Source organism: Triturus cristatus, chromosome 3_1 (genome assembly GCF_964204655.1).
Source record: "Triturus cristatus chromosome 3_1, aTriCri1.1, whole genome shotgun sequence".
In the NCBI taxonomy this organism is placed as follows: Eukaryota; Metazoa; Chordata; class Amphibia; order Caudata; family Salamandridae; genus Triturus; species Triturus cristatus.
The window spans coordinates 4,997,954-5,023,009 of NC_140583.1; the positions used below are offsets into that span (position 1 = coordinate 4,997,954).

A 25,056-nucleotide genomic window follows, 5' to 3' on the forward strand; every position below is an offset into this window, starting at 1 on the left:
TTCCATGAGGGAACACCAAGTTGGGGACCTAGGCTGTCCTGTTAGCCCATTTGAGGGAGATCTCCTGGTGAGTAGAGGACCTGGAGCACCTGTAACCAGGGCTCCTGTGGTTCTAGAGTCTGGCAGTACCGCTCCGGTAGGGAGGGTACAGGAGTCCAGTGTGAGGAGTGATTGGGGGATGAGTTTCCCAGTGGAAGAGCCTGTGGGTCAGGGACTACCCAGTTGGGCTAGGATCCCGTGTAGTGACCAGGGTGGCACCACTTCTGTTCTGGGGGATCTCCGCGCACTGTCAGGTGGACAGGGGACGGGAGATCAGCGCCAGACAGACAGTCGCTTGACGTATGTGTCCTTTGATAGCCTCAGGGGGATGGAGTGGAAATCCCCAGAAGTCCTGGAGTGCCAGGCAATTATTCCACCAAAGGCTCTAGGCCGGAGGTTGGGAGGCCAGGTTCAGGATCAGCCTGACCTGAGGGGTGGGACGTCTGTAACCAGCGTCCCGACCAGTTCTTCTTCCAGAGGTACCGCCCCAGTTGGTAGGGAGCAGGGTTCTGGAAGGGGGTGCAGAGGGTGGGAGAGCCCACCTCTGCCCCCGGTACAACCTGAGGGGTTAAAACCTGGGTTGGGATGGCGTTCTAGGTGTACCCCTCGCCAGAGGAGGAGGAACCCTAGGAGAAGAGGTAGGGGGAGGAGAGCCTTCCCTGAGACTCCTGGTCCGCCTGAGGGTGTAGACCCTAGGCTGGAGAACCAGTGGCAGTCTAGTCCTGTCTTTCAGAGAGGAAGAGTGGAGAATGGCCGCTATGTGCCAGGGGTTACTACCCCCCACTCTGTGATTAGGCAAAGACCGGTGGCACCTGGGTGGCCTAGGGCCTGGTCTTGGCCGCGGACAGCTTGGGAGTACCAGTGGGGTAGCCCAGTTGGTCCAGACAGTGGTGTTAAAAAGAATTCCATGGGTTCACCGTGGCGTAGAACCGGAGGGTGTCCATGCAGTTGCGGGCCCGCGTCCGTGTTCTATCGCCCCAAGCAGGGAAGTCCATCACGGTGGTGATTGGTCTGCCCTGCGTTTTGGCTGGAAGGGGGTTGTGTTGGACTTGGCCCTTCTGGCAGGTTCACCCCTGGACTTTTTGGCTTTTTATTGGTGACTTGGTATGGTGATTGTTTGGTCTCTGCGCACTTTCCCTGTGTCCCAGGGTAAAGTGCGTGCGTGCTCTGAGTGCATGTGGTGAGATAGGCCTGCCCTCCCATAGGAATGCATGGGGAATGTATGTGTCCCTAGTAGTTCCTGATGCGTGGGGTGTGCAGGCCCGAGTTTGGTATGTGCGGACTCGTGGGAGTGAATGCTGCGCGATGATGTGTGCGGCGTGCATGTACCTAGTGTGGAAGTGCCACTTCTAGAAGTGGGCACTTCTGTGTGCAGTGTGTCTGTCGCGTGATTGGCTGGTCGTGTCATGTGACGGGCTAGGGATTCCCCAGTGTCAGGATGAGTCACCCAGTGGTGAATGGGGAGATCAGCAGCTAGATGGGTGGGAGGAGTCCACCTGGGTCCTGAATAGGACAGGGTTTTCCAAACACAATGCTGGCCCCGCCCCCTGTGGTGCGACTGACGACCCTAGCCCTTCCAGTGAATAGGATGAGGGGCTGAGCACATCAAGGGTGCTCCCCAACCAGCTGCGACTGGTTTTCCCCCTCACCCTGAACCCAGAACAAAGGGTTTGCCTGTATAAAAATGGGGCTGTGTCCCCACAGAAACGGTTCTTTGCCAGGATCCTGCCTGAGGGGGGCTGCTGCTGTTGCTGCTGGACCAGAGGACCGCCACCGGGACCACCTCCCTGCCTGGAGGCCCAGTGAGCTGGCTCTGGGTCCAGCCTTGCCCCCACCCCTGCCCTGCTGCATGCAGGGGAGAACTTGCCTGGACTTTTTGCTGATTGTGTGCCCTGAAGCGCTGGGAGCGCTTTATTTTTCACCTCTAGCGCCTGGAAGCGCTTTCCTTTTCCTTTAGCGCTCAGGAGCGCTTTTATTTCTAAAAAGCCGGTGCCCACCCGGCGTTTGCCCCGTTTCTGCCGATTCTAGGGTCTCCTGGCAGGTGCCCACCCTGCCAGGGACATTGCCGTGGACATCGGCGGGTGCCCACCCCGCATAATCAAGTATTTCTGGCGCGGGTGCCCACCCCGCTTATGGCCGTTTTTATTGAGGGAGCCCACCCCTCATTATCGCCGTAGAGGTAATCACCGCTGCAGCCCGGGCCGAAATCCCGGAAGTCAGGCAGCCTTCGCTGCGACGTGGGCGGGACTTGACCCGGAAGCAGCCGGGAGCCTACCCCGCGCTGTCCCGGGCAAAGCAGGAAGAACCCGAGAGAGAGCGAGAGAGCCCCGAGGAGCGGGAGCTCTCTGGTGCCGTCTCGCACTGCCCCGGTGAAAGAGTCCGGTGTGACGGGAGCGCCGGAGGCTCCCTACACGAAGCAGACCGGCAGCGAGAAGAACGGAGTCCCCCTGCGAGCAGCCCGGTGAGTAGGGGAGGGCCCTGGGGGCTCCGTGGTGTCGGCAGTCTCTACTGTAGAGCGCTTGGAGGCTCTAAACGTTTGGGGGCATTGTTCTTCGTGGATAAAGAGCCGTGAGGGCTCCAACGTTGCAAAGGCATCCTTTGAGAGCCCACGAGGCTCCACCACATGCGGGGGCATTATTCCTTGAGCGCGAGTCGCTCCAACGTTGCAAAGGCATCCTTTGAGAGCCCACGAGGCTCCACCACATGCGGGGGCATTATTTCTTGAGCGCGAGTCGCTCCAACGTTGGGGCATTTCTTGTCTCGAGCCCACGAGACTCCATCATTGGGGGCATATTTGTTTAGAGCCACAAAGGCTCTAGGGGGCATTTCATTCGTTTCAGAGCCCTGGGAGGCTCCAACGTTGGCCCCAGCATTTCCCCAGTTGCCCAGCACTTAGTGGGCAACTGCAACGTTTAGGTTGTGGCCTCGGTGTTCTGGCTTGCGCAGCCTGCGCCGGCGTGCCCTGACTTTTCTGGACGCAGGGCGTCCTTGCCCCTACTAGGCCAGCTGGCCCAGGGACTGCCACAGATAGTGGCTAATGTGAGTTTTTGCGCCATTGTACCTTTCCTGCACCTCTGAATGTGGTTATGCGTCATGTGCTTTGCTTTACACCTCTGAATGTTATGCATCATGTGTTTATGTGCTTAGACCCCTACAGGTATTGTGATACTTAGGTGGTTGTTTTCTCCCTAACACAGGTGGTGCTAGTGAGGTCCTGATTCCCTGCGCAATGTTTTTCTAAAGGTGGTTAGGGTTGCGTAGGTGGTACTTACCTGATGCTAGTGTGATGACGCTGAGGTCATTATTGCGCCAGTAGGTACTGGTTGTGTGCTATATGTTCTATTTTTAGTGCTACAGTGATTGTATGTGCTATGTTCTAAAATATTATTCCTACGTTCTAATTGCTATTCCTACAAAGTGCTAATTCCTGACAGTGGTCCATGTGGCCCTGTCCCCTGTATATATAATCCCTTGTAAATTCTGCCCGTGCCTGTTGGCACATTGTAGAGTGTGTGTTTTTATCTAATGTGTTGTGTATAATACAAAGGCTATTTTTATAGAATACCTTGTGTGGAGTTTCCTTTGTGGTGGGCCTTGGGTGTTGTTGCTGGGTGCGCGCGCAAACGCCTTACACATCGCCTCAGGGATAAGCCTGACTGCTCGTGCCAAGCTACCAAGGGGGTGAGCAGGGGTTATCTTTGGCGTGTAACTCCCCAGCCCTGACTAGAGTGGTGGTTTCTGTCTGGCTTTGGCGCAAGCCCTAGCCAACCAGAAATCCCATTTCTAACAAGCCCCTATTAAAGTGCACCAGGAGTGCCAGGGCTTGTAAATACAAATGCTGCTGGTGGGCTTGCAGCACTGGTTGTGCCACCCACAGAAGCGGCCGTGTAAAATGTGTCTAGGGTCTGCCACTGTAGAACCTGCGTGCAGTCTGGTGCTGTCATGCTGACTGCGCAAGTGCACCCACTTGCCAGTCCCTAAACCTTCCCTTAACTACATATTAGTCACCCCTCTGGTAGGGCAGGGTGCATTGTAAGCATAAGGTAGGACATGCCCTGATGTGTGTGGCATGTCCTAATAGTGAATTACAGCCATTTTCGTTTTTCACTATTGAAAGGCTACCTACTCTCCATAGGTCAGAATGGGCTGCTGGAATTATTACACTCTATAATCCCAGCGGACTCGGAGAGCATGGTAGAAAGTCAAGTTTAGTATGCCTGAACTCAGAATAATAAAATACTTCTTTTAGTAAAGTTTATTTTAATATCCTGTGTTTGTAAATACTACTTTTAGAAAGTTCGTATTTACTTGCTTAGCCATTTCACTCCGCCTCTGCTTTGTGTGTGTGCTGCCTAGTGTCAGTGAGGGCCAGGGCTGGGGAATTCCAGGAGACAGGCTGGCTGCCAGGAGGCAAATAGAGAGATTACCCCAGGATGGGTGGGAGGAGTACACCTTGACTCTGAATAGGGCTGTGCTCTGCCACCACAATGCTGGCTCCGCCCCCTGTGGAGCGGCTGATGTCTCTGCCCTCTGCCCTGTGCACTGAAAGGAAAGAGCAGAGTCACCACAACAAAGTGCTCCAAAACCGGACTGAGCCAGGCGCAGGCCCCCTGGCCACCAAGAACAAAAGAAACTGTGTATAAAAGAAGGAGCCCTGCTCCTAAGGGATTAGATCCTGTCGACGCCAAGAAGAAACTCTGCCTGAAGAGAAGGACCTGGGAAAGCTCCATGGAGGACTACTGTCTCTAGCCTGAGAGACTGGCCTGTGGTGGGTGCCTTGCTGCAAGAAGGAGAGAAGAAGAAAAGACTGAAAGACTTTCAATTCACTTGTGCATCTTAGACCATCTCCAAGGGCTTGCTTGTGAACTTGAACTGCGCCCCAGGAAGAGTGGGCGCTACCCCTCCGTTGCAGAAGGAAGGTTCTGCTGGTGAATTCCCCCCTTCAGCGCTGACTCCGGAGACCTGAGTGCGACTGGTAATCTGTCCCGCACTCTGAGAGCCTGTGTGCCCCATCCCGCCGAGCAAAGTGACCTCTGCCCGACTGTGTCGCAGTGAGCACCATAACGGCCTGCCCCGCCTGGCCTGAGCATCGCGAACTGCTGCCCCCTCGAGCCGGAGCTCGCACCGCAAGAAAGGACCGTCCGGTCCATGCAGCGAGCATCTGTGGCCCCCGAGTCGTAGAGCCTACCGTAAAGACCGCCTGCACCTGAGTTCGCCTATCCTGGACGACACCCTGTTGGCAGCGCCTCGCCGCTGGATTCACCTCAAGCCGCCGCCCCCGCCTTCTTCAGCATCGCGACGGACGTCAAAGTCAAGAGGCGCCCCACAACGCATCGCTGCCCTCTGTGAAGCAGGACCGCACCGCGACGTGGGATGCCCCCTCTACGACTGCTGCGTCGCCTCGACCCCCCCCAAGAAGAAACAAGGTACTGTGCGCTTTCGAAAACATCAGCGTACCTGCAGCGTATGGCTGCATCACAGAGAACTGTACGCGTCATCGTAGGCCAACCGCACGGCCCGTACTGCCTTAAGATCGTCGGGCCCCGTACGCTTGCTCACGCGGGAAGCGTGAGCTATCGTGGGGATCGTCCCGAAGAGCGGTACGACGCATACCAAGAGCGGTACGACGCGTACCTAGAGCGGTACGACGTGTACCTAGAGCGGTACGACGCGTACCAAGAGCACTACGACGCGCACAGACCCCAAAGAGGTGCAGACATCACCCAGCCTTGAATTTTGAAGAACTGTGGCCTCCTAAGACCAAATTGGAACATTATAACAAGTAACTGGAACCGTGTTTAAAGCCTAAAGACTGTAACTGAAGCCTGCTTAAAGAATCTATATAAAGAGCTTTATTTTTACAAATACAGTCTGGTGCCTCTGTGTGGGGGGGTTGGTGATTTATTGTGGGACATTACAGGTGCTTACCCATATGTGCTCTAGAGATTAGCCTGACTGCTCGCGCCACACTACCTAGAGGGTGAGCAGGGGTTATTTGCTGAGAGCAATCCTTTGCCCTGACTTAGAGGAGAGGGTCCCTGCCTGTCGCAAGTGCATACCTGCGCCAACCAGAGACCCCCGATTTCTAACAATCGGTCTCCAACCGGAGCGCATCGGTCTCCAACCGGAGCGCATCGGTCTCCAACCGCAGCGCATCGGTCTCCAACCGGAGCGCATCGGTCTCCAACCGGAGCGCACCAGTCTCCAATCAGAGTGCATCGGTCTCCAATCAGAGTGCATCGGTCTCCAATCAGAGCTTCATCCATGAGCAGAGTGCACCAGTCTCCAATCAGAGTGCTTCACCACGAGCAGAGTGCATCAGTCTCCAATCAATGCTTCATCCATGAGCAGAGTGCACCAGTCTCCAATCGGAGTGCACCAGTCTCCAATCGGAGTGCACCAGTCTCCAATCGGAGTGCGTCGGTGTCCAATCAGAGTGCGCCAGTCTCCAATCGGACTGCTTCATCCACAAGCAGTGCGCTTCATCCACAAGCAGAGCGCGTCAGTCTCCTATCAGAGAGCTTCATCCACGAGCAGAGCGCGTCAGTCTCCAGTCAGGGTGGTTCATCAACAAGCAGAGCGCGTCAGTCTCCAATCAGAGAGCTTCATCCACGAGCAGAGCGCGTCAGTCTCCAATCAGAGAGCTTCATCCACGAGCAGAGCGCGTCAGTCTCCAATCAGAGAGCTTCATCCACGAGCAGAGCGCGTCAGTCTCCAATCAGGGTGCTTCATCCATGAGCAGAGTGCACCGGTCTCCAATCAGAGTGCACCGGTCTCCAATCAGAGTGCACCGGTCTCCAATCAGAGTGCACCGGTCTCCAATCAGAGTGCACCGGTCTCCAATCAGAGTGCACCGGTCTCCAATCAGAGTGCACCGGTCTCCAATCAGAGTGCACCGGTCTCCAATCAGAGTGCACCGGTCTCCAATCGCAGCGCATCGGTCTCCAACCGGAGCGCATCGGTCTCCAACCGGAGCGCACCAGTCTCCAATCAGAGTGCATCGGTCTCCAATCAGAGTGCATCGGTCTCCAATCAGAGCTTCATCCATGAGCAGAGTGCACCAGTCTCCAATCAGAGTGCTTCACCACGAGCAGAGTGCATCAGTCTCCAATCAATGCTTCATCCATGAGCAGAGTGCACCAGTCTCCAATCGGAGTGCACCAGTCTCCAATCGGAGTGCACCAGTCTCCAATCGGAGTGCGTCGGTGTCCAATCAGAGTGCGCCAGTCTCCAATCGGACTGCTTCATCCACAAGCAGTGCGCTTCATCCACAAGCAGAGCGCGTCAGTCTCCTATCAGAGAGCTTCATCCACGAGCAGAGCGCGTCAGTCTCCAGTCAGGGTGGTTCATCAACAAGCAGAGCGCGTCAGTCTCCAATCAGAGAGCTTCATCCACGAGCAGAGCGCGTCAGTCTCCAATCAGAGAGCTTCATCCACGAGCAGAGCGCGTCAGTCTCCAATCAGAGAGCTTCATCCACGAGCAGAGCGCGTCAGTCTCCAATCAGGGTGCTTCATCCATGAGCAGAGTGCACCGGTCTCCAATCAGAGTGCACCGGTCTCCAATCAGAGTGCACCGGTCTCCAATCAGAGTGCACCGGTCTCCAATCAGAGTGCACCGGTCTCCAATCAGAGTGCACCGGTCTCCAATCAGAGTGCACCGGTCTCCAATCAGAGTGCACCGGTCTCCAATCAGAGTGCACCGGTCTCCAATCAGAGTGCACCGGTCTCCAATCAGAGTGCACCGGTCTCCAATCAGAGTGCACCGGTCTCCAATCAGAGTGCACCGGTCTCCAATCAGAGTGCACCGGTCTCCAATCCGAATGCACCGGTCTCCAATCAGAGTGCTTCATCCACAAGCAGTTATTATAAAGAAACAATGGTCCTGGACCAGTTATTCAAGGAAGAGTTAGTTTAGCAGAATTATCAACTTATTTGAGCATACATTAATCAGCTCACTAACGTCTGTAAATCGTGAAAATAATTAAAACAAATGTGCAGCAAAACCACTAGGTATTATTACAATATATTTATTTAGTCATTTAAAGGAACAATCACTAGGGGGTCAAGAAGGTAGGAGAATGTTCTAGGGAACGTGTAAGAAAGAGTGCTCAAGTGTATATAAAGGAGTCAATAGAGTTCAAAGTGTGTAAAAAAGTAAAGGGCATATATTTACAAGACTGTACAGAACTGATATCCAATAAACAGTTAGATGCAACCTGGCCACATGCAAATTATTAATTTGAATTATATTTTCTAAAGTTGTTAGGAGAGTTTCCTTAAGGCTGTAAACAGGGGTAATGGTGAAGGGGACATTGGTCCAGGTGCGGTGGGGGATAGCGTCGACGTTTCGATCCGGCTTATCGGCAACCGGGGGACTTTAATACCTCAGCCATGCGGATCTTCCTCAGGACAAGGGGACAGGTGAAGTGACCCTCATCAATCTTGCAATGCTAGATTGGAGTCCAAAACCTGGTTACACCAATCTCCAATAAGAGTGCTTTATCCATGAGCAGAGTGCATCAGTCTCCAGACGGAGTACTTCATCCATGAGCAGAGCGCATCAGTCTCCAATCAGAGTGCTTCATCCATGAGCAGAGCGCATCAGTCTCCAATCAGAGTGCTTCATCCATGAGCAGAGCGCATCAGCCTCCAATCAGAGTGCTTTATCCATGAGCAGAGTGCATCAGTCTCAAATCAGAGCGCATCAGTCTCCATTCGGAGTGCTTCATCCATGAGCAGAGTGCATCGGTCTCCAATCAGAGTGCATCGGTCTCCAATCAGAGTGCATCGGTCTCCAATCAGAGTGCATCAGCCTCCAGTCGGAGTGCTTCATCCGCGAGCAGAACTCATCAGTCTTCAATGAGAGTGCTTCATCCACGAGCAGAGTGCATCTGTCTCCAATTAGAGTGCTTTATCCATGAGCAGAGTGCATCAGTCTCCAATCCGAGCACTTTGTCTTCCAGGAGCATAATGCTTTGTCCTCCAGGAGAGCACTTCATCCTCAAGCAGAGTACACCAGTCTCCAATCAGAGGGCATCAGTCTCCAGTCAGAGTGCTTCATCCGTTAGCAGAGCCGGAGTGCTTCATCCTCAGCCTTAGCGCTTCATCCTCCGCTCTAGTGCTTCATCCTTAGCCTTCCTCTTCAGCCGTAGCGCTTCCTCTTCAGCCGTAGCGCTTCCTGTTCAGCCGTAGCGCTTCCTCTTCGGCCGTAGCGCTTCCTCTTCGGCCGTAGCGCTTCCTCTTCGGCCGTAGCGCTTCCTCTTCGGCCGTAGCGCTTCCTCTTCGGCCGTAGCGCTTCCTCTTCGGCCGTAGCGCTTCCTCTTCGGCCGTAGCGCTTCCTCTTCAGCCGTAGCGCTTCATCCTCAGCCGTAGCCCTTCATCCTCAGCCGTAGTCCTTCATCCTCAGCCGTAGTCCTTCATCCTCAGCCGTAGTCCTTCATCCTCAGCCGTAGTGCTTCATCCTCAGCCGTACCGATTCATCCTCAACCGTACCGATTCATCCTCAGCCGTACCGATTCATCCTCAGCCGTAGCGATTCATCCTCAGCCGTAGCGATTCATCCTCAGCCGTAGCGATTCATCCTCAGCCGTAGCGATTCATCCTCAGCTGTTGTGCTTCATCCTCAGCCGTACCGATTCATCCTCAGCGCTTCATCTGTAGCGATTCATCCTCAGCCGTAGAGCTTCATCCTCAGCCATGTGACACTTGTCTTGATGGGTGATGTGCATACCTGGAAGGGCAGCAGACGCGAGGCATTTGACTGTTGACATGAAGGGCGATGTGCATACCTGGAAGGGCAGCAGACGCGAGGCATGTGACTTTTGACATGAAGTGTGATGCGCTTACCTGGAAGGGCAGCAGACGCGAGGCATGTGACTCTTGTCATGAAGGGTGATTTTTAGGTCTCGCCTAGCGTTGCAGCGCGCATGCGCAGCTCGCGTAACACTCGCGTAGCGAGACATATTGGGGTAAAAGTATTTTAGGAGAGTGACTTGTAATCCCGCCCATGCTTTCTATTGGGCAATGTCAATATTTATTTAAAACCCTGTGTTCTCATTGCTCTGCAGGGTTTTTGGTTACCACCCTGTGGCTTTTTTGTACACTCCTTTGGCGTGCTAAATTAAGGTTCAGGCAGAGTTCACCAAGGCATCTGCTTTCCAGGCCGTCACGCATGTCTTCCCTTTCCCTCCCCTCCCTCCTCCAACCCCACCCCACTCTCTCTGCTGTTCCTCCCCCTTCCTCAAGTGCTGTGTGGGGCGCACCGGCAACAGCGTGTTTAAAATCCCGGGACAAGGAGCAGAGACACCGTTGGCTCCTTTATATGGGAGGAGGTAAGCCGGGAGTAGCACAGCTCTCTTCGCTCCCACAATGCTCGCAGGACCCCTCCACTTTACACAATCGATCAATACACTAAAAGCATGAATGGAGTAATGTTACTCCTTTCTACACAGCGGTGGCCTTGAGAATAAAGATGCATACTGGGTGATGGTGTAATGAGTAGGGCACCTGCCAGCTGAATATACTATAACGTTCCGTCACTGATATAGGCAGTCCGTAAACACTGGAATGCATATATTGCTGATAAGATAGCTCATTGGGTTGCGCGCCGGCTGAGGTGCCATTTTACTTCTCTACATAGCAGTGATTCGAGCATACAAATTACTACTTGTTAATAGCTCCTTGAGTTTTCTGTTTAGCTGCTGACAAGGCTGTTGTAAATCACTGGCTAGTGGCCCCAATTAAGGATGCCTAATTAGGTGATAATAGCTCTATGGGCTGCACGAGGCGCTAGATGTGCTTCAGATTGGGTAATAACGTGCATATTTGTGGAAGCAGGCCTCTTGGCGCTATCGATAGGCTAGAAGGTATTTATTGTTACCCAACGCAGTGGTGCGCATTTTATCACCCTGAGATGGATGAACGGCTGATTGAACCTGCCGGGATTCGAACCTGAGACGGCGAGGTCTAACACATTTTCCGGAAGTGGCTGCATTCAGCCAATGAACTACCAGACCTGGCTACATATATGGCTACATATGGGGCATTAATAATGTGATGTCACACAGACTTGATGAGAGCGCACAATAGCGTAGCTCTCTGGGCTGCACGGGGCGCTATATGTGCATCAGCTCGGGTAATAACGTTGCCATGAATAATGATTTCAACTTTAGCGGCCCTGCTTAATGACTGGCTGTACTTCAGGAATATGCCCAACATGTCTAAAAACGCTCAAATAAGAGTATAACTCGTCCGTGCCTACCAAAAATAAAATGAAGTTTCTGGGCAAATCACTTAAGCCTCCGTGGCTACCAAAAATCAAATGAAGATGTCGTCGTTCAGTTTAGCAGTACAGAACTGCAAAAAAAATGTTACATCAAAAATAGTGAACTGCTGCAGAGTTAAGATTTTTTCTATTCTCAGACTGAGGACGAAAATAGAGCCCGATACGGAATACTTGAAGCCTGCTTTAAACATAAAAATAGCAAAAAGGGCATAATTGACACATCTCCAGTCTAATGGTGCATAATTGATAATATATACTGTATACTTTTTAGAAAAATAAATATATAAAAACAATATCGTCTACAATGCTAAAAGCTTTAAACAATGTCACTGCGAGACCTATTGCATTCTAAATGCTTGTTATACCTGGAAGGGCAGCAGACGCGAGTCATGTGACTCTTGACATGAAGGGTGATGTTTATACCTGGAAGGGCAGCAGACGCGAGTCATGTGACTCTTGACATGAAGGGTGGTGCGCTTACATGGAACGGCAGCAGACACGTGGCATGTGACTCTTGTCTTGATAGGTGATGTGCTTACCTGGAAGGGCAGCAGACGCAAGCCATGGGACTCTTGACATGATGGGCGATGTGCATACCTGGAAGGGCAGCAGACACGAGGCATGTGACTTGATATGAAGGGTGATGTGCATACCTTGAAAGGCAGCAGACGCGTGGCATGTGACTCTTGATATGATGGGTGATGTGCATACCTGGAAGGGCAGCAGACACGAGGCATGTGACTCTTGACATGAAGGGTGATATTTATACCTGGAAGGGCAGGAGACGCGAGGCATGTGACTCTTGACATGAAGGGTGATATTTATACCTGGAAGGGCAGGAGACGCGAGGCATGTGACTCTTGACATGAAGGGTGATATTTATACCTGGAAGGGCAGGAGACACGAGGCATGTGACTCTTGACATGAAGGGTGATATTTATACCTGGAAGGGCAGGAGACGCGAGGCATGTGACTCTTGACATGAAGGGTGATATTTATACCTGGAAGGGCAGGAGACGCGAGGCATGTGACTCTTGACATGAAGGGTGATATTTATACCTGGAAGGGCAGGAGACGCGAGGCATGTGACTCTTGACATGAAGGGTGATATTTATACCTGGAAGGGCAGTAGACGCGAGGCATGTGACTCTTGACATGAAGGGTGATGTTTATACCTGGAAGGGCAGGAGACGCGAGGCATGTGACTCTTGACATGAAGGGTGATATTTATACCTGGAAGGGCCGCAAGCACGAGGCATGTGACTCTTGTCTTGATAGGTGATGCGCTTACTTGGAAGGGCAGTAGACGCGAGGCATGTGACTCTTGACATGAAGGGTGATGCGCTTACTTGGAAGGCCAGACAGATTCTACCTTTACTGTGCATTTAAGATTTGATGCCTGTGTGGTTTCCCTTTCACATTAAGATCTAAGGATGGATTTTATTGAGATCTATCTTTGGGGATGCAGACTAAGTTTCTCTAAACAAGGGCATCTCCCACTTCATTTAGGGGTGATGTATGATTTTTATTCGCCGAGGAGCAAAGGTTGGTGAACCTGGTGTTAGAAGGCACGCCATATCTGCAGCACTTTTCCTGTCCGGCACCATTGTGGTACTAGACAGCAAAAAATGTGTGCACACACCTTGGAAGAAACCTCCCAGTGCAGAAGGGGAATTTTTTCCCGAAGGCAGACCCCCACTTTGGCGGTTCAATCATACCGTAAACAGAAACCAGCATCGGCATAGCCAATAGGTCTCGCCTTTGGGACCTTATAAGTGTTTAGTTATCCAGCACAATATCCTTGGTGCAACAACATCAAATGTTGCATGGCTTATAAGGTCCCAAAGGCAAGACCAAGTGGCTATGCCAATGCTTGTTATTAAGTAGCATTGCCAAAGGCAATAGGCTTTGCCTGAACGTGGTATTGGTTTTTATGATGTATTCAGTCAGGTTGTACAGCATTGTGGCTGCTGTGCAGCATTGTGGCTGCTGTGCAGCACTGTGGCTGCTGTGCAGCATTGTGGCTGCTGTGCAGCATTGTGGCTGCTGTGCAGCATGGCTGAAAGATTTTTGTTGTTTTATTTAAAGGGACATAACTGCCAAGGCTGGCCACGTCATAGCAGTTTTTTTTCCAAATTGCTGACTGGAAGAGGGGGCATGTGGAGGGGAAAAATGGACAATGCAGAGAGTGGGTGAAAAGCACTACTACGCGAGGGCTTAAATGTACAGAAAAAGTAGCACCCTAAAAAAACTGAGCAGCCAAAAGAGCACAAACCATGCACCCATGTTCAGGGGAGGGACAAACGCATGAAGAAAGGAAGCTTAAGACAGCTGAGAATTACAAGCAAGTAACCGAGTGACCTTGAAGGCAACCAACAATAAAGAGGGTCATCTAAGCCCACGGTTAGGAAGCGGTATGTCTCGCAAGAGACAGCACATGCCCTGTCTCAGGCAAGATGTAAATGCATTGCATTCCCAGTTCAGAGAGGCCTGCTACAGACTGCTGCGCAGACTTCCACAGGCTCTTTCAGTTTCGGTTCCCTTGGGTTTAAACGTGCACTGTGCGGACGGAGTGGGGATAGTATAAGGATATATGACTGGAAGCATCGCACCTTGCCCCTCTCGCCCTTCCCTCGACGATGCCCTCCATCTTTTTCTTGAGGCTTCGTTGCTGTGCTTGCTGAACAGGTTTTCACTGTAGCCGCATATTTTAACTCTGGACTTGCACCCTAGTGCGTATGTGACAATATGAAAGCCACACGCACATATTCGGCTGGTATTTGCACATGTTTATTTCGAAACCTGCAATTCATGCTTGAAGCCGCGTTTATTCTATTAAAGTACCACATGTTCTCTGGCCCAGGATAGCCCCTTGGATCCCAACTCTTCCAGCCACGTTTTGGAGGAGAGCGCACCCTGTAACCGCAGGGACATCAAGCAAAGCAGGTACTACCAGGAGCACTATTGGTAAATTGGGTAAATTAAAAGTCCCAGCAATAAAGCACAGAATGCTTCAGCTTCTGGTGGAGACTTCAGTGGTTCGTGGCGAGCACTATCACAACAGTTCATAAAGGATGCGAACAAAGCATGACTTTCTGAACAGTGACCCTCTGCCCCCTCCAGACTGGCATGCTTCCAGAAAAGGAGTAAGTCCATGCTTTGCAACTCGTCTAGCAAGAAATTCTAAAGGGAAATTTCACACGCATTTTCTAGTCGGCAGACCACTACAGGTGACACTCTAGATACCATTTTCAGCAGAGGGGACCAGCATAGATCGTAATATCGTAATTATCCTATAAAAAAAAGTCATGCCTAGTACTGCAAAATACACATCCAGTCTCTCTGCCAAGGGTGTAAGGGTTAAGAGTCATTTTATGGTTTGAGAAACACTTCTAATAATGGTCGGCTGGGAATGGTGCATCGGTCCTCTGCTGAACAGGCGTGATTAAAAAAAGCGCATCAGCAATTTTGCCTCAATTGCTGTACAAGAAAAATGCGTTTTCAGCATTAAACCGGTAAGCTAGCCATGAATCAAGGATAACAAGCATTGGCTCACGGAGAACATCAGAGCGGCCGTGCGGCCGCGAAAGTGAAAGTGATCGCCAGCAAACATCAAAGCGGCCGTGCGGCAGTGAAAGTGATCGCCAGCAAACATCAAAGCGGCCGTGCGGCAGTGAAAGTGATCGCCAGCAAACATCAAAGCGAAAGTGAAAGTGATCGCCAGCAAACATCAAAGCGGCCGTGCGGCAGAGAAAGTGAAAGTGATCGCCAGCAAACATCAAAGCGGCAGTGAAAGTGATCGCCAGCAAACATCAAAGCGGACGTGCGTCCGCGAAAGTGAAAGTGATCGCCAGCAAACATCAAAGCGGCCGTGCGGCAGTGAAAGTGATCGCCAGCAAACATCAAAGCGGCCGTGCGGCAGAGAAAGTGAAAGTGATCGCCAGCAAACATCAAAACGGCCGTGCGTCCGTGAAAGTGATCGCCAGCAAACATCAAAGCGGCCGTGCGGCAGTGAAAGTGATCGCCAGCAAACATCAAAGCGGCCGTGCGGCAGTGAAAGTGATCGCAATCGCGATCAAGCGCGACGCGCGCCCGCGCACATGCACTGTAGCTCTAGGCTGGCCATGGTAGCATTTTTTTTGGAGCCCTCACAAAAAGTCTCACCAAACCAGCGCATGCGCTGGGTCACGCGAGACCTAAAAAAGCTGTGACAATTCCTGTATGCTGCAGTGTTGTGGCAGACCTGTTGCTAGTCTGTTTTTATTTATTGGAGCAGCTCCTGCCATCGAAACAGGAAGTACTTTGTGGACGTAAACACAAGCACAGTAAACAGTTTAAATATGTTGGTACAGAAGTGGCCAGGTTGGTGGCTGCAGGGTCTTCTCTGCCCCACCTTACTTGCCAAGACCCACAAGTTATTAGCAACCTGTTGTTTCCAGTAACTCCGAATCTTGTAAAACTTTGCACCTACTTTCTCAGGAAAAGACTGTGGTGCAGCTGCAGTGTTCTTGGTGAGTTCTCAAATTGATTATTGCAATTTGCTTTAGTTATTCATTTATACATTTTTGTTGTTTTGTATAGAACTAAAACATGTCAGCTACGTCATAGTGCTAGGTGGTGCTACTATTTTTGTGTGGGGATTGTAGCTTATTAAAATGTTTGGCAGTGAACATCCCTTGATAGACATGCAACAGCTCTCTTTGTCCTGCCAGTGCAGTGTTTCACGTGCCAGCACTTCCATAGTGTGTCCCACAGTGGACATTCAGCGTCTTTGTCCTGCCAGTGCAGTGTTCCATGTACCAGCACTTCCATAGTGTGTCCCACAGTAGACATTCAGCGTCTTTGTCCTGCCAGTGCAGTGTTCCAAGTGCTACCACTTCCATAGTGTGTCCTTTAGTAGACATTCAGTGGCTCTCTCCGTCCTACCAGTGCAGTGTTTCACGTGCCGGCACTTCCATAGTGTGTCCTTTAGTAGACATTCAGCGTTTTTGTCCTGCCAGTGCAGTGTTTCACGTGCCAGCACTTCCATAGTGTGTCCCACAGTAGACATTCAGCGTCTTTGTCCTGCCAGTGCAGTGTTCCATGTACCAGCACTTCCATAGTGTGTCCCACAGTAGAGATTCAGCGTCTTTGTGCTGCCAGTGCAGTGCTCCACGTACCAGCCCTTCCATAGTGTGTCCTTTAGTAGACATTCAGCGTCTCTGTCCTGCCACTGCAGTGTTCCACGTGCCGGCACTTCCATAGTGTGTCCCACAGTAGACATTCAGCGTCTTTGTCCTGCCAGCGCAGTGTTCCACGTGCCAGCACTTTCAGTGTGTCCCTCAGTAGACATTCAGTGTCTCTCTCCGTCATGCCAGTGCAGTGTTCCACGTGCCAGCACTTCCATAGTGTGTCCCACAGTAGATAGTCAGCGTCTCTTTGTCCTGCCAGTGCAGCGTTCCAAGTGCCAGCACTTCCATAGTGTGTCCCTCAGTAGACATTCAATGGCTCTCTCCGTCCTGCCACTGCAGTGTTCCACGTGCCGGCACTTCCATAGTGTGTCCCACAGTAGACATTCAGCGTCTTTGTCCTGCCAGTGCAGTGTTCCACGTGCCAGCACTTCCATAGTGTGTCCCACAGTAGACATTCAGCGTCTTTGTCCTGCAAGTGCAGTGTTCCACGTGCCAGCACTTCCATAGTGTGTCCTTTAGTAGACATTCAGCGTCTTTGTCCTGCCAGTGCAGTGTTCCACGTGCCAGCACTTCCATCGTGTGTAGCCAGTGTCTTCCTCCTCTTGATGCAGTGGGTGCAGTGGGCTCAGGTCCGACTGCCTCTGGGTTTCAGATTGTCTTAATAAACCCTTCGTAGAAGTCTTGTCACATCTCATATTCTGACTCTCCAGGGGAGCTCTTGGTGGTAGCTATCACTGCACAGAAAGTGCTGGCGTGGCCTTATTTTTGGAATGCCTCCTTTAGTGCCATGCTGCTGTGCTGGGCATACTTCGCCTACACATTGGAGCTGCAGGTTACTTGCATCTTTCTTGCTTCCTTTTATACAGGTCCTGCGATTGCCACCTCGGTCTTTTCATTAAGAGCCACAGAAAAGGAAGCGCTGTACCCAGTGAACAATCCAGACTCCGAGAGAAGATGCAGTGAGATGGATTCCCCAGGTCAGTGAAAGGCGCAGCGTCTGCACCAGTGATCTCACCAGGAAAGACGTGTTCTCCTCTCAGACACATTAATTTACCTTCACTCCCAAATACTGTGCCTACAGGCGCAAGCCCTGACACAAACATTCGTCACATCAGCCTGACATCATCATAGCTCTGAGGCCCTACATCCTGGCCATGCCACTACTTTGCCTCTTTCTCTGTGATAGCCCCTCACTTCGAGCTGAGTTCCTGCGCCCTGCTGTACCTGCGTGCTCCCTGGCTGGTACCTGCGTGCTCCCTGGCTGGTACCTGCGTGCTCCCTGGCTGGTACCTGCATGCTCTCATTCCATTCACTGGCGACCTCAGATGCTCTCTGTGCAGCAGATATTGAATGGAGGCGGCAGCTTCCCAAGGTGTATGTGTTCATAAAGAAGCGAGCCACCCTCACACCCTGGTTATTTCCCAAAAAAGGTGGCAACCAGAGGAGGTGAACTGACTTCTAAGATCAACTAGATACACGAGATCAGAAGGTTCAAGCAAAGGAATATACTGCCTTCACAGAAGTGGGGCTGAGCACATTGTTACATGGAAACTGCTCAAATGTAAGGCCGAGAACAAGAAAGGTTCAGGGCCCACCCTCTGAAAGCGAGTGCAGCGAGGGCAAGGGATGGTGTCACAAGGGTAACTGGAGAAAGGCTGCCATGCGACGTCTCTGGTTAGAGAAAAGAATGCATCTGTCGATTGAAGGCTTGATGGGGGGTGCAGCAGGATGGACGATTCTATTGAAGTCTTAGGGACAAAGTGGTGGATTAAACCTTTCTTATTATGAAGGATATGGGTGCCTTGTCAAGATGGGCGTCCTTTGAGTCTTTGGTAGGTTAATATACTATTTGTTGAGGATATGAAGACATCCTCACAGTTGCACAGGCAATGTGGTTGTTATTGTCTTTTCGCTTTTTACCACTTTACTCCAAAATCAGTGAATATTACCCAAGAGTGACCAGCTACTAACACATCCCCAGAGCGCAGCTACCTTTGAGGTAGGAGATCAAATACCAGAAGATGGGGCTGTGGTCTTGGGGCCCCTGCAACTCTTCACTGTACCAAGTGGTGGGTAATGGACCTTCTATGCATTCCATCTCCCTCCCCACAAAGACTTGGCTAAGATTCAGTTCTGATAACGCTTTAGTCTTGTGTTGTGTGAACTGCCTGCCATTGTTTTTGGCCTAAAGTCCTTTTAATTTGATAACTGTCACTTATTGTGCTATATTAAAGGTATTACTATTTTGTAATTGACTCTGGTGGTTCTACAACCATCGGGACTGCTTTCCTGAAGCTTGAGGTTTACTTGGCATAAGTCCCATAGACAATTGCTGACTTTGGTCACGAGATCCTTTCTGACACAGAGAGCGCTGCCGTCTCGCAGCAAGCCTGGACTGAAGACGCTGCACCGGAGGGTGTCCGAGTGTATACTTGATTTACAGTAGAAAAACAAGAACTTGATTTCCGTACACCGTGAAGACTAGTTCTTTTACCACTCTGTGAAGCCTTTCTAAATTGCGATGGAGGATGAATCATAACCCCTCTGCGTTTACTTGTACTTTTGAATTTCAATTGCTCATACTCCAAACGACTTTTTCAAGGCACCCACATTTCCATTTAAGACGGGCAGCCACGTGTTTAGTTATAGGTGTTGCATTCCTTTTGCCCTTGTCCTGATGAGTGATGAGGCCCAAATGAATGGGCTGAAACGCATCGACCCCACAATTTGGTGGAGTCCGACAGATTACAAATGATATGCATAAGAAATTGCTACACACTCTTTTTTTAAGTAGAGGGTTGAAGTATCCCCTTGAGTGTGTATTGGACTATTTTCCATCCTTTCGGATTGCTATTTGAATTGTATTGTTTGTTTGTTTAGCATCCGCAACACGAGAACGGGTAGGAGGTAATTGTGTGTATGTGTATATGTATGTATATATATATATTCACTGAAAAAACCATAGGTTTCACACACGTTATAGTTAGGAATTAGCATTTAAAAAACCTTGCAAATTCACTTAAAAAACCATAGGTTTCACACACGTTATAGTTAGGTGGATATTTCACTCGTAAAAAACCAATGAAGTTCCCCCGTTATAGTTAGTTCAGATAACTATAACTCACGCGCCCGCAATACACTGCTCATGACGTCCCATATTACATCACTCATGACATGGTCAGTGGCATCACTCATGACATCACTGATGACATCATCCTTGTGATAGAGTGGAGGTCGACCGATTCGAACGTTGACTAACATGTAACCACCAATCAGAATTACGCTCGCGCACGTTAGGGTGCTCGCACGGTGCGCGCTTATAGATATGTATATGCTTTTAAATTATATCTTCTCAGGAAATACTGAACAGATTGACACCAGACCTGCAAAAGGCACTTCCCTGACCTTAGGACTACCTCTCTGCTAAATTTCAAGCAATTCTGTTCAGCCGTTCGGGCTGTACCTTCGACTAAAGGTCCTATGGAAAAATGCATGGGGAAAACGCGTTTTGGGACCCCCCTTTTTTCTCGGCCCCCGCTTGACGAATCACCCCCAGACTTTCAGGGTAGGAGCTGAACGGAGCGCCCCATTAGTTTTGAAAATTTCGCGAGGATTCGTCAACCGGCGCCAAAGTTATTCAAAATAGAATTTTCAGATTTCCTATGGAAACTGGGTCCTAACTATAACTATCTACTGGCGACCGCCAGTAGATTATTTATATATATATATATATATATATATTCTATTTTGAATAACTTTGGCGCCGGTTTACGAATCCTCGCGACATTTTCAAAACTAACTATAACCTGTGTGAAACCTATGGTTTTTTTAAGTGAAATATATATATATTAATGGCCTAGCCTAAAAAATTTCTGATCCAGAATTCCTGCAATATCTTAACAAGTTTGATATGATTGTTACAGTAAACATGGCTGATGGAACCACAAAACATACACAGGTTTCTTTGCTTTGATCGCCTAGCCGCTAGAGGTAGTAAAACAGGTAATTCCTCAGGGCGGCTGGCAACCTACATCTCAACAACCTCCATACCAACAGCTGTGGAAGCCGGCCCGGAAACAGATGTAGCTCTAGCGGCCAAACTTACTGTTTACCTGGCATGGGTTCAAAATGAAGTAACATTTTTCAACGTATATATTCATCCAAAACGGATAGTAAGCGACTTGGCGAAGTTAACAGATAAAATAACTACTTACGTAGGCAGCGCCGAAATTCCAAACCTTATACTATCAGGGGACATACCAACACAAGGTATCTTCACACATGGGAGGCCTAACAGGGCAAACAGATTCCTCTTGGAAGAATTAGAACATCTTAATCTCAGGGCCCTTAATGGGAGATCAGTCGACGACACTCCTCCAGTGGCAAGCTACTACACAGCAATTTTCTTCGTCTTTCTGGACTTCTGTTGCCTCTTTCTGCATTTGTCTTGCTTCTTCCTGAGCTTTTTCTTCCTCTCTCTTCACATGTCCCAACTTTGTAGGCATAGTTAGAAATTAGCATTTAAAAAAACCATTGAAATTCACTGAAAAAACCATAGGTTTCAGACACGTTATAGTTAGAAATTAGCATTTAAAAAAACATTGAAATTCACTGAAAAAAACATAGGTTTCAGGCACGTTATAGTTGGAAATTAGCAGTTAAAAAACCTTAGAAATTCACGGAAAAAAACATAGGTTTCAGGGACGTTCTAGTTAGTTGGACATTTCACTCGTACAAAACCATAGAAATTCCCCCATTATAGTTAGTTCAGCTAACTATAACTGGCACCCCCGCAATGCACCTCTGATGATGTCACATATTACATCATTCATGACATGGTCAGTGACATCACTGATGACATCAATGATGACATCATCCACGTGAAAATCTGATGCACCTCTTCACAGTCTAATATAACCTTTGATACACCCACTGTAAAATACAGACTACCATTTTCGAAACCATCGACACACCAATACCAGTTACTACATACGCACTCACTGATTCCTAGGTCTACACACACATCTACTCATTCACCCATACAATCACTCATACATAGTCACTCATCAATACAACATTAAAATTGATACTTGTATAGCGCACTACTCACCCGCAAGGGTCTCAAGGCGCTTGTACGAATACCGCTGTGGAACCCATCCTGGCTTTCCCTGTGAGGCGTCCACTCCTGGGCACCCCCAAGGTGGAGGCCAGGCATCATTAGCGTTGTGGGGGCCGTTGTGGAGATTAAGCAAGCTATTGCCCAGAGTTGCAGAGTGGGACTCCATGATTGGGATAGGCACCGAGGCGAGAATTATCATGTCCGTGGAATTTTTGAGCCCAAGACCCGCCAAGGCGGGGAATTGAACCCTGGTCCCGGGCTAGACCTCCGCATCAGGGTCTGCCGCTTTAATCATTGAGCCACACTTCTCCACGGTATCCTATGCACTCATACATCTATACAGACACTCGCACACTATCATTCATCCATGGAGTTACACACCTAGTCAGTCATGCAAAGAATCAATCACACTCCCATTTCCTCACCTATACAGTTATACACACACACCACCTCACTTATTCAATCATATACTAACACATACTTACTCTCTTATACAATCACTGATGCAAGTACACACTCATCCATACAGCCACTCTCACAATCACTGACTTTCACTTATAGTCATTTATATACTCCAACTCTCACATACACTGCCTTTTACATATGTAGTTACTTGGACATGTGCCACTGAGGCATCCAATCTCTCACCAACACACCAATACACACACTTACCGGCCCATACAGCTGTTTTCACATGTACTCTTGAACCCATGCACCCAGTGAATCAACCACTCACATATCTATGCACAGTCACACACCTCCCACCCACCCACCCACACACACAGTCTCCCATACAAATACTCATGCAATCAATCAATAACCCATATAGACACTCCTGTAGCTCGTGATCAACACATGCAACAGCTTACACAACAACAGACATACTGATACAGACATTCAGACACTAACCCATGCATTCAGTAAGTCACATTTAATCACTCACTTATAGTCAGTCAGTCACGCACCTACTAAACCCTTCATCTAGACACTTATACACCCACTTATTCTTCAATACACCTTGGCATATATATATATAAAACATATTTAACGTTTACAGAAACACACAGTCACTGGATGATGTCATCAGTGATGTCCTTTGAGATGTCATCAGTGATTTCACTGACCATGTCATGAATGATGTAATATGTGACGTCATCAGCAGTGCATTGCGGAGGCGCGAGTTATAGTTAGCTGAACTAACTATAACGGGGGGATTTCTATGGTTTTGTACGAGTGAAATGTCCAACTAACTATAACGTCCCTGAAACCTATGGTGATGTCACATATTACATCACTCGTGACATGCTCAGTGACACTGATGGCATCTCAAATGACATCACTCATGACATCATTCAGTGAATGTGTGTTTCTGTAAAGTATGAACATATGTTTTATTAATATATATGCCAAGGTGTATTGAAGTATGAGTGGGTGTACGAGTGTCTGAATGGATGATTTAGTAGGTGTGTGACTGACTGTATAAGTGAGTGATTAAATTGTCTTACTGAATGCATGGGTTAGTGTCTAAACTGTGTGAATGTCTTTATTAGTCTGTTAGTTGGTGTGTAAGCGGCTGCATGGCTTGGTGAGTAGCTACATGAGTGTCTATATGGGTTATTTATTGGTTGTCTGAGTATCTGTATGGGTGCCTGAGTGTGTTTGTGGGTGGGTGGGGGGTGTGACTCTGTGCATAGATATGTGAGTGGTAGTTTCACTGGCTGTATGGGTTCAAGAATGCATATAGAAACAGCTGTATTGGTGGCTGAGCGTATATGACTGTTTAAGCAAGGAAATTGATGTGTGATAGTTTCTTTGCATGACTGACCAGGTGTATGAGTAACTCTTTGGATGAGTGGCAGTGTGTGAGTGTCTCTATGGGTGTATGAGTGGATATATCAGTGGCTGTATAGATGAATGACTGTGTGTATGAGTGACTGTATGGGTTAGGGGGTGGATGTGTGTGTAGACATGAATCACTGAGCAGGTATGTACTAACTGCTATTGGTCTGTCTATGATTTCGATATTGGTGGTCTGTATTTTAGAGTGGGTGTATGAAAGGTTTTATTAGGGTATGAGGAGGTGCATCATATGATCACGTGGATGATGTCATTTGAGATGTCATCAGTGATGTCACTGAGCATGTCATGAGTGATGTAATATGTGATGTCATCAGCAGTGCATTGCGGGGGTGCGAGTTATAGTTAGGTCTACTATCTATAACGGCCGAATTTCTTTGGTTTTGTATGAGTGAAATCTCCAACTAACTATAACGTCCCTGAAACCTATGTTTTTTTCAGTGAATATATATTTAAGTATTTGTGTACATAATTTGGGTGTTATTTAAAAGATAAATATACATTTTGACTACACTTTCGAGTGTTGGTATTCGAGTCAAATCAAATAAGTGTACAGAATTTACGCTCAACGTGAGGGATCAATTTGTTTTTTCCTTCAGAAAATAGTTTATTTATTCCTTCGCATTGCTGTTTGCATTTACAATGGTTTCTGTGCCCGGATGCGGTAGGATTAACAGGGCACACCCCGATTCTTAGCAAGACTTTGGAAGCTGTAGCAGGGTCCCAGAAGAGACCTAATCAGTTATCAAAATCACCTTCATAGAAGCAGCTATTTGATCAGAAAGGGACAGTGTCTGTAGAAGGGACTGCTGAGGTGAAATTGATAGGGGTGAAATATAGGCTTGTTCCAGTTGATACTAGCAGACCAGACCTAAGACTTCAGGCTCGAGAACAACAACTGGATCTTATTACCAGAGACCCTGACTGTGGGCAAGAGCTGTAAAATGTTCAAGGAAAGCGACTAGATCTGGAGCACAGATGTCGGTGAGATAATGCGTGCCTTATTGGAGTACCTGAAGGGCTAGATGAATCTGACAGGCTGACGTTCCTGATGACATTCTGACTGTAAATGCTACAGTTGAGTACTTCCTTTTGAGGACTCACGGGGCAAGCAGGGCTACTGGGCTCCTGCTATCCTGGACCCCAGCCTATCTGCTTACTCCCTTAAATGACATGGAGTGCATATTAGATGCACTAGTGATTGGATACTGTGTTACCTTATGAGCCCCCAGTATATGGTACATTAGGTACCAAGGGCATAGGTACTTCACATGCCTACCAGGGGTTGAAGCATGTATTATGCCACCCCTGGGAAGCAGACTAAATCTGACACCACAGGCCTGCTACTGCAGCCTGGGTGAGGTAGTGTTAGCACTCCTCACTGAGATATAGGTTCCCTATATCTCACCTTACACACACATATAAGCCTATCAGTCACCCCTAAGGCAGGCCCTATCAATCCTGAGGGCAGGGTGCTTGGTTTACATGTGAGGGGGGGCCTCTGCATGAGCAGGGCCCCTCTGCAACCCTCAGTCTATTCTCTGTGGCTGTTTGTGGATGCGGTTAAACCATATACTCTTAAGTGCA

General features: G+C 49.2%; 1 protein-coding gene across 9 annotated transcripts in view; it reads left to right on the forward strand.

Moving 5' to 3' along the window:
- Positions 1-25,056, forward strand: part of LOC146859576 (uncharacterized) — a 185,168-nt gene that overhangs the window by 56,890 nt on the left and 103,222 nt on the right. For 7 of the 9 annotated variants that reach the window (XM_085646486.1, XM_085646489.1, XM_085646485.1 and 4 more), the window contains exon 4: positions 17,360-17,470. The exons of the other annotated variants lie outside the window; for them this stretch is intronic. In XM_085646486.1, coding sequence (XP_085502612.1) covers positions 17,360-17,470 — 111 coding nt within the window. The remainder of the gene's footprint in view (positions 1-17,359; positions 17,471-25,056) is intronic. 9 annotated transcript variants of the gene reach the window in all.